This window comes from Lepisosteus oculatus, chromosome 3 (assembly GCF_040954835.1).
Source record: "Lepisosteus oculatus isolate fLepOcu1 chromosome 3, fLepOcu1.hap2, whole genome shotgun sequence".
Taxonomy (NCBI): domain Eukaryota; kingdom Metazoa; phylum Chordata; class Actinopteri; order Semionotiformes; family Lepisosteidae; genus Lepisosteus; species Lepisosteus oculatus.
In genome coordinates this window covers 30,513,782-30,524,182 of record NC_090698.1, presented here as the reverse complement: position 1 = coordinate 30,524,182, position 10,401 = coordinate 30,513,782, and the positions used below count along the sequence as shown (strand labels likewise).

At 34.9% G+C, this 10,401-nt stretch overlaps 1 protein-coding gene across 1 annotated transcript; it reads right to left on the bottom strand.

Annotated features, from left to right (window-relative positions):
- Positions 1–1,604: 1,604 nt before the first annotated feature.
- On the bottom strand, positions 1,605–6,632 carry srp19 (signal recognition particle 19). The gene is made up of 5 exons (XM_006627008.3): positions 6,524–6,632; positions 5,815–5,890; positions 5,636–5,707; positions 5,443–5,551; positions 1,605–2,197 (listed from the first exon to the last, which is right to left on the bottom strand). The coding sequence occupies exons 1-5, from the start codon at positions 6,559–6,561 to the stop codon at positions 2,067–2,069; spliced, it is 426 nt and encodes a 141-aa protein (XP_006627071.1). The 5' UTR covers positions 6,562–6,632; the 3' UTR covers positions 1,605–2,066.
- Between the last annotated feature and the right edge of the window lie 3,769 nt (positions 6,633–10,401).

The window sequence follows — 10,401 nt, the reverse complement described above, 5'->3', positions numbered from 1 at the left end:
AGAGGAAGTAAATGCCTATCTCAGTCATGATAAAGGAGAAAGACATCAAAACCTTGTTAGCTTTTTCTAAACATTCTATAGGAAGTAGTGGAACATTTTACGGTGTTCAAAGAATATAGATCCTATTCTCCACAAGCAAGATATCTGATCAAATTAATACAGAAACATAAATCAACATTTACTAAAAAAAAATCAAATAAGACAACATTTATTAGTATTTACTAAAAAAAGAACAATGTAGACACAAACCATTGACCTTATTAAGAGTGTCACCTTAATTTTGTGTGTAATATGCTATAGTGGGGTCATTAGAATTAAAAGCCATTTATGAGCTATAACTGACTAGCAACTTGCTCAATGATTCTCTAAAAGAATAAAAAAAAACAATACCAGTTATTTACAAATAAAGGCACCTTTCTATAAGACATGAATGCTCAATCAACATTTTTCAAAGACAGTAGTGACTATTACACAACCTGTGCTTCTGGTTGTAACAGACATGGTTGCAACAAAAATGTCTTGAAATATTACCATCATTTGGTTCATGAATTGCACTATACACAGACAGCACATCAATAGTATAATAATTGCAGAAAGATACACATCTGTGTGTGATGTTCCCATGGTCTAATTAATACCAGCAATATAAGCATTAAAACCAATAAATTCAGGAAATGCAGCAAGTTCCACAATTTCCTGCTTTGCCTAAGAGACTGAAGGGGGAGGCATTAATTCTGAATTAATGCCAGAATTCCCCTGGACAATGACAACTGAGTTTAGGTCATCTGGACTAAACTATCCCATATAAATTACATTCAACTTTGATTCACTGCACACCAGTATGTTTAAGTCTTCTCTCACACTAAAATAACCTTATTTAATATAGCACCTTTCTTGGTACATTAGTTTCAGGTTTAACACATTAGCTTACTGTTAACAGCTTTTTGTACATTGAAAAAGTCACTTTTCACTTCTAATGTTAAGCAGGATCATAAGGTTTGGTTAGAGCAGAGCCCCTCAGAATACCGGCAACTGAGAATATAAAAGACAAATGGGGGTCCTGAAGTACTCACAGCCTTTTATCCTGACTGGTGGGGTTGAATGGAGTTCCCACATTTTTGTTTGCAAGTGATTTCTGAGACCTATTAGGCACTACAAGAGTCAAGCAGAGATATTAAACCACTTGTAAAACACTGAAGCATGTTAAAGGATGTTTTTAGACAGGTGCGGTGCAGGAGGAAAGCACTGATTCTCATTCTCCCCAGATGGTCCAGGGATTCCAAACTGGGATCATATTAGCACAAAATACATGGTTATTCCAATTGGAAAATCAAAAACTGAAAAACAATGTTAGGACAATTTTTACAGGCAAAATTGAAAAATAAATCTGAATATTTAATACATCAAATATGAAAAGTCTAGTGATAGCCTACTGCTTTCTAAGTATACACTCAATTGAATTCAGTGAATCTAAATTACAAAATAGACAATTTTAAAATGGACAAAAGATAGAATTTGCATGCAATATTTATAGACCTACAAAATAAAATATATTATAAAAAAAGGTAATAGAAAACAAAACTGTAAAATAAAGGCAAACCATGAACAGCCCAAATGACATTTTATTTTTAAGATGTTCAGAAATGGCAGTACGTTTAGGCATTAAATATAATACATATAAAATGGAAACGACTGGAGGGAAATTGAGGTATAACATCATTTAAATAAATTGAAAGAATCATGATCCCAGTACATTTTATTTATTGGACATCAATGCCTTCTATAAATTCACCATCTTGTAAATTTATAATTAAAAGAATGAAACAATTCCAGAAAATTAAAGCATGAATTGACTTAATTATAAAATAATTTCATGATCTGTAAAGACTTTAGACTTCTGTAGTTTTGGAATCTTCTAAATGGTCATTCATAGCCTTTCAAAATCCACATTTTACAAAAGGCGATGCATATATTTGTCCATCACAACACAGTGTTTTCATGTTACTTGTGGAAGCCATGATGAGCTTGTCTCCAAAGGGAAAAGGCAAAATAGGGTAGGACACAAATTACTTCTTCTTTTTCTTGCCTTTTTTCCCACCTTCTCCTTGTTGTGCATTTTGATCTCCCCCACCAGTCTTCTGAGTTCTAGTCTTCAGTTTGGGAATCATTTCAGCAACATAAAGCATAAGGTCTTTACCTGAAGTACAAAAATCCATAAAAAATCAATCTCAGAAAATCAAGGTTTCTAATTGCACATTTAAAATGTTATGTTAAAATATACACAAAGCAAACCAGATAAAATCTATAAAAACATGTATAAACTACTTTGATGAAAAGTATATCAAGTAAATGCAAGATAATACACCAAAGCTGCATTACAGCATACAACACTATAAGAACAGTCTGCAAATAAGAGAAAGCCATTTGGTCCATTTTGCCTAGTTGGTAGTTGCTAAATTAATTTACAATTTTTTCCAGCTGTTTCTTAAAGATACCTACTGCTTTATTTTTTTTCTTTTAGTGAAAAAAGTATTTCCTATTCTCTGTCCTGAAAGAATCCCCCTAAAGGTTTCCCATTGTGACCCTTGTTTCACTACTGAGTATGAAAGAGGCCTCTGGATTGAACTGATCTATACCCCTTGGGATTTTGTATACTTGGATCAAATCTCCTGTGACCCTCCTCCATTCTAGACTGAAGGGATACCTCCCTCAACATACCCTTATATGGTATCACCTGACACAAGGTGTCATTTATGTTGCTCTAATTTGAACTTTTTTTAAGGCTTGTGGTTTGTGATCCAAACTGAACACATTATTCTAGACGAGGTCTTACTAGTGCACTGTAGAGCTTCAGTATAACTTTTCTGGATTTAAGAGCATTCCTGGATTTCCTAGATAAGCTTAACTTTCTTAAATTAAAAAGAAATCTGCTATATGCCCAATCACTGCCTTCTTTTCAGATTGCTTCTCCATACTCTTAACAAGATGTCATAGAAGAAACTACATCAACACCCAGATGCCTTTCATGTGTAACTTGTCACAGGTCAGAAGCACCCATGCAATACACTGTATAATTAATGGTGTTACTACTATAAGTGTGGACCACTTTTTACTTATCAATGCTGAATTTCATTCGCGAAGTGTCAGCCCAGTCCATGATTTTATTAAAGTCTTTTGTGCCATAGCTTCTGGTTGCACTTCATCAGCAAATTTGACTGGCTTGTTAACTATGCCAGAATCTAAATATAACCAGGAAAGGCTATGTGTCTAAATAGGATTCTTCTGGCACTACTCATATCCACCCAGAGGTCATGTTGCATAAATAAATAAAATGCTGTTTTCTGTACATTAACCAGTTCTCAATCTATGTACATCTATTACCTTGGATTCCCATTGCTTTTAATAGGAGAATAAACCTCTGATGTGAGACCTTATCACTTTCTGGAAATATAAATACATCATGCCATGCATTTTAGTGTCTAATGTCTAGCAAAAACCACAACAAATTAGGTAAACCTTCCCTTTCTAAACCTACATTGGCTGTATGTTTAAATGTCCATGTGTTTTATGTATTCTTCAAATTCTGCTTAACATTTCCATAACGTTTTACCAATAAGATAAATAAGACTGGTCTGTAGTTTCCTGGCTCAGTTCTGACCCCCTTTATGGTTACATTTTTCAGATTTCCTTTCTGTGAATATTGCTTCCATTTTAAGTGAGAGCAGAAATATATAAGATAGAGGTCAAAGAATAACATTCCTCATTTCCTGAGAAAAGATCAGGCCCCTGTGATTTAATTGTTTTTAACTGCCCTTGCATTTCTAGAACTTCTGACAATTTTAATATCTTTTTCCAGCTGCACCTGTAATTTTATATACTCTTATCCCTGATTCAAGGTACCTTTAACACAGACTATGAAATGCTCTCTTCCTTCTGATTCTTTTTTCTTAATACCTCCAGTAAACCATTTTGTTCCTTGACACAGTCTTTACAGTATTAGGAATATATTTATTATTATTGTGAGCCTTTAATTATGTTTTTTTAAATATAGCCATCCCTCTTCTACTGACTCTGTATCCATTTGTTTCCAGTTCACTGCAAGCAAAAACTGTCTCATTCATCCAAAATGCCTTCAAAATGATAAACCTTAATTTGAGACTCTTGTTTTTCGATCCAACACCATATCCCCAATATATATGTGGAAAGTTAAAATCACCTAGCAACATATAGTGAAAAGCATTATTAGTACAGTAAAGTGAAATTTGTCATTTTTGCTGTGTACTATCAGTATTTCAGAACAAAAGTATAAAATGTCAGCTTTTATTTCTGGATATTTGTGTGCATACGTATTAAACCATATTAGAAAGATAATTTTGTATTTTAGGTCGGAATAAGTATTAGGAAAAATAAAATTAAATCAGAGTAAAGCTAGTATTTGGTCAGATACCCCTTTACATGTTATGATGCTTCAAGAATGGATATTTGACTTGAGTTTCCTCTTCAGCAAGTAAAATGCATATGTAATTGTATTCAAATTAGTAATTTGATTTGGTCAATTTAAACATTTTCATTTCTTCTTCCTGAAAAATTCCTCAGTTAAGTGTGCAGCATGTTTTGTGACATGAACTGCTGCCCAATGAGTTTGAAGCCATTTTTCTGTACACTTCAGAAATCAATCATCACTTATATGATTAATAAAGACCAGTGAACTAGTTCCTAAAGCAACAATTTATCCCCATACCACGACACTATCTCCAACATCCTTCACAGATGAGGTGGTGTACTTCGAATCTTTTTCCATTTTCTTTTGCCTATCCATCACTTGCTAAAGGATTCTCTTCAACTTATCCTTCTTTAAAGTTCCAGGACTGTTTTGCTTCATCTTTATACTTCTTTGCTAGTTCTGATACGGCCCTGTAATTATGCTATTGAAATCATCCATGCACGGTGAATTGAGATACTTTCATCCATGCACTCTGGCAACAGTCTGTAATCTTTTTTACTGTTATTTAGGGTTTGTGATCATAGCTCTAATGATTTTCTTGTCATCAACTACTGTCATTATCCTTGAATGATCTAGTCTTTGTTGAATGATAACTCCCACCAGTAGTTTCTTTCTTTTTCAAGACATCTCTCTGCAATGGTTCTTACTGGATTTTTCTTTGCTCTCATCTTTACAACTGCTTGCTTTTTCCATTATAGACAACTCTAGTCTTCTTCTTGGTTTAGGTCTTCTACTTCAAGAGGTAGACCAAAAAAAAAACTCCAAAGGTTGAATCCAAGAATATGCATTATCAGCTCTTTTACAATTTTACAATGTGTGCAAATGTTCCCTTTCTGAAATGCTCCCGATTTATATACATGTTTAAAAAAAAGAATTAAAAATATAGATTGTTGTATTTTAATAAATAAGGCCATTATCTTCACTGTGTAATGACTCACGTGATTCAAACTTTTCTAGGTATAAACTCCCATCCTCTCTCTTCAGCTGTACACGTACTCTTCCCCGGAACTGTACGTCTCTGTTCAACTCCCTTGTATACATCTTGTTCTAGGAGCATTAAAACAAAAACACACTGCATGACTGTTTTCATCATTTTCATAATAATATTCATTAAACAAAACAATATTATACCTCAACAAGCACATTGAATCCTGCTGCTGTTAAAACATCTCTCATTTCAGTACATGTGGGGTTTTCAACAGCCTAGAAGAAAAGAGGGAAACACTCCTAAACACCGAGAAAAGGTAAATAACCAATTGGAGCAAATCAAACTGTGTTATCGAAGTAGATGGTCCTGCTTTTTTTTCTACCTTTTCAACTGGAATTCTCCGCCCCTCAGCAATGGTCTTCTTACTGTTGAGGTATGCTGGATATATGCAGATAAACCTACAATAAACAAATAATATTCCATGCTTAGAAAAAAAAAATCCACTTAGATGATTCTTATGGAGAAGCTCTTTCTGATGTTAAAGAGTAACTCGTATCAATAAATAAGCTGAGTTACTTTTATTCCTCTGGGTTGTATTTGGATAATGATTTAGAAAAATATCATACTGCATATGTCTTATCAGGTTTTCATTAAATTACAACATTTCGGTGTTACAAAAACTGCAAAAGCAAATCCATCACAAAGCTGTATCAGAAAAAGAAACAAGAGGACAGTTCAAACACAGCACATGTTTTAAATGATGATGGACATAAAATATATTTTAAAACAAGTTAGTTATTTTCCACAGCCAAAGTTTCATTCATTCCGATTTTAATTTAGTACTATTCCATTTATAATGGTGCTATTAAAAATAAAAATTAGCATCCCAATATGAATTTAGGTATCTGCATGATTCTGGTAGAATATATGAAGAGAAATAAAATAAACAATGTCATAACATACACACGTAAGACAGAAAACATAATACTTTTTTCTAAATATCAAGCCTATAACTTTGTAAGGAAATAGCGATATAACAAAATAAAAACACATGACAACATAATTTAAAACTCTTCGTTATAATATGTTACCTTTCTTTTTCTGCTGGGTTTTGAGTTAAATGGGCCATTTTTCTGTAAAACGAAGCTGATCGCCCCCTCTTTAAACGCAATACATCTTCTGCTGAATGGCTATTAGCTGATTGGTCACCGACTGAACGGAAGTACAACCTCTTTTAATTGCAGTATCATCATTGGTCAGATACAAAGAAAGGAATGGTTAATAGGTGCAAACTCACGTCCATCAAAAGTGCATTCAGTCTGGCATTGTACCATTGAAATGTTTCCTTCACAACATCTGTTTCATGCAAACCGGTTCCGGAACATTACGAATTGGATCTGAGAATCTGATGTTAGCTATGTATTCCATTTGAGTCCGATTTAACGTTTTGTCAATATATGTTGCTAACAACAAAATAGATCTTTCCATTTTCAAATGTAAGACATTCTTATTTTATTACTACGCAAGAAAATACGCAAGAAAACTCCAAAATGCATGCAGATTCAGTTATACACAGGTTATACACAGAAGAACAATCTTTAAATGAGCCATAACATGGAGATTCTGAAGTCAGGTAATAATCTGTTTCGTTAAAAACTGATCACTCTAGTGACCAAACAACATAAGTTAATTGTATTAAGCTCGTTTGTTGGTGGTAGCCATTAAACAAGATGACTAGGCAACGTATTTTTTACTCACTTCAGACCTTTTTGGAAAAGGTACCTTCTGTTCCGAATTATAAATGCATAGCTAGCACTCGTATCCGCTAGTTTGTGTACACCTTTGTTTCCGGAAAAGTACATTGGATTGATGTTGGTGATGTATTTGAGGATTTTGAATACTTGAATTGGGTCTTTTTGTTGCCTTTTCAAAACTAAAAAAAGATATGTTTTGCAATGTTATAAAATTATACATTTTCTAAAAATAATAGTGTATTGTAACACTTTAATATCATTGCCTTAATTTAGAACTTTGCAACATCGTTTCTTCTTGTTCTCTAGAGGAGGAAATATCAACATCAATAGCAGTAGCTAAGTCAGCAGCATGTTCAAGATCAACAATTGCCATCTTGCGTTCATAGTTTGTTTTTGCTATCTGCATATAACACTCTTCTCTCCCTAGCAATTGTTATGTGCTAGGGATTTGTACAGTCTCAGTCTTTAAGAATTTCCCTTTGCATTTTCTGTTTACAGTGCTAATCCTCCTATTTTGCCTTCTGTGAACTTGACTAGTTTACTAACTAGATTGTCCATATAAATCGGGAAAAGCAGCGGTCCTAAAGCTTTGGATCATTGGATCATGGCAGGGATATGCCTGTAATAAAGTTAAAATGAAGCATTTTTTCCATAGTTTTTATAGTCATTTTGTGTGGCAAGACTCATAAGTATGAAGTTTCAAGTACTGCTGATTTATCCCCCAGTACAATTCTTAAAACTGTATTCTCTCAGAAAGTCTTCATTTCACAACCCATAATTTAAGTGGAGAAGAAGTGAAAAAACAGTTGTGGCAAATGTGGGTTATATAAACGACCTAATAATTAACAAGCCTTAAAATAATTTAACATTGCAGAACAGATGTCAGTACCAGAGAAGTTAGGAGGCGAAACGGGATCAGTAGAGGACTGAAATGGTGAGGTAGTGTATGGATGGGGCGAGTTGAAGGGCTTGTAGATGTCAGCAGTTTTGGAGAAGGATGAAGTCAAACCATCACCATTACAGGGCAGTGGGGGTGCCAGAGCCTATTCCAACAAGCAGCATGTACAAGGTAGCATTGTCCCTGGATAGAATGCTGGTCCATCACAGGGCAGACACAGACATGCACACACTCACACAAGAGACGATTAACCTACCTATATGTTTCTGGACTTCCTCCCGTGGGAGGAAACCCACACAAACACTAAGAGAACATACAAACTTCACATATATAGCACCCCAGGTCCAGAATTTAACCCAAGGCTCCACCACTGTGAGGCACCAAATCTAACAGCTGTGCCACCATGCCACTCTATTTAAAACATTATTTTTTTAATTTTTAAAAATAAAAACAAGGTAGTAGTGGGAGTCAGTGAAAGTGGGAGTCAGTGAAAGAGCTAGAAAAGACAGGTAACTATTACTCATTTAAAAACATCTGTTAAATAATTGTACTAGAATAAGCACCTGTAGTTTTCCCATTTTGGCAGGCAAAAATATAGCTCATTATCTGTGCTGTTCATTTTATATGACTTTTTTTGTTAATCTTTAACAAGGATTTATTTTAACAAGGAAATTTGGCCAGGGTTACACCCCTACTCTTTTTGAGAAACGCCCTGGGATTTTTAATGACCACAGAGAGTCAGGACCTCGGTTTTACGTCTCATCCGAAGGACAGCCCCTTTTTACAGTATAGTGTCCCCGTTACTATACTGGGGCAGTAGGATCCAAATAGGCCACGGGGTCGAGCGCCCCCTGCTGGCCCCCCTAACATCTCTTTCAGCAGCAACCTTAAGTTTTTCCCAGGAGGTCATCCAGGTACTGACCAGGCTCACACCTGCTTAGCTTCAGTGGGTTGCCAGTTGTGAGTTGCAGGATGATATGGCTGCTCAAGAATGCCATCTTCTACATCGTCATTACGTTTCTACTGGATTCAAGTCAGAATTTACTATAGTGAACCCCCTCCTCCTCCTGCATTCTGACAAGCATCAACATAACATGATGTGGCCACTATCATGCTTGACATCTGGGATGCAGTTCAGAGGTGATGTGCTACTGAGCTTGACCAGACATAATACTTTGAATTTAGCACAAATTTCAATTGGTGTCTGAACACAAAAACTTCTGTCACATTTGCATTATTACATTCTTATCTCAAACCTTTGTTCAGTAAGGTCATTGTGTTGTCACTCATCCATTCGTTCCAGCCTTGATGAAGAAGGCAATACTGTTGATGGATGAACACAGACTTCCAATCCTATAGAAGTGTTGACTTCACAGTGGCACCACTAACATGTTGCTTGCTCGGGTGCTTAGTTTGAAAACAATCATAAGATTAGTGTCTGTGTGTTATTAGATAACCTTGTAATGCAAGCTGTGGCTTAAAATTCAATATCTAAGAAAATGCATAGACGTATTTACATTGTTGTAAAAACAAATGCAGACTATTCCATACATTTTGTAACTTAAGCTGCCATAATGTATTGCATAAATATTCAAACTTACATACTTGGCACTTTCAGCTTCATCAGTTAGGAACACATTGTGTATAACTTTCTGTACAGTTCTCCTGCAGTGACGTAATCACTGATGTATTTCCTGTGATGGTTTTGGAGAATCTCTTGCACATTGCTTTACCACACATTCTAACATGCTAGTTTTATAAGATACCAAACTGATGTGCCTACAATCATGAATATTTTACATGAAATTAAAACAAAATCCAGTCTAAGAAGACTTTTAAATTCAATTCAATATACTTTATTCATCTCCAGGGGGAAATTTAAGGGAAAATTAAATTTCACAAAGTAGTATTTAAATAAAGAGTGAAATGTAAATAACGAGAACTGATGCTTGGATATCTGTAATCTATTATAGACAAAAAAAAAACCTTTACAGTATAGCATTGGCAATGTACCTTACTAGATCTCAACTGTCTTTCAAAATCAAAGCGACTTAAACGTACAAACGTGTCCGAAGTGTATTGTTGGTGGAATTTCTTCAGTGTAGCCATCACCGAAACCAGGTATAAATATTTAAGAGGTTCAGTTCAGCCAATGATGAACTTCAATTAGGCAGTTAAGAGGTCAGATGCAATGGAAACCTGCAGACATTGTGTCATTCTAGGACCAGAGTTGTGTTCACCAATATATGCTCATAACCAGACAACATCAGAGAAGCAATCTTCTGGTGTATGGTTCCACTAAATCCACAGCAGTCAG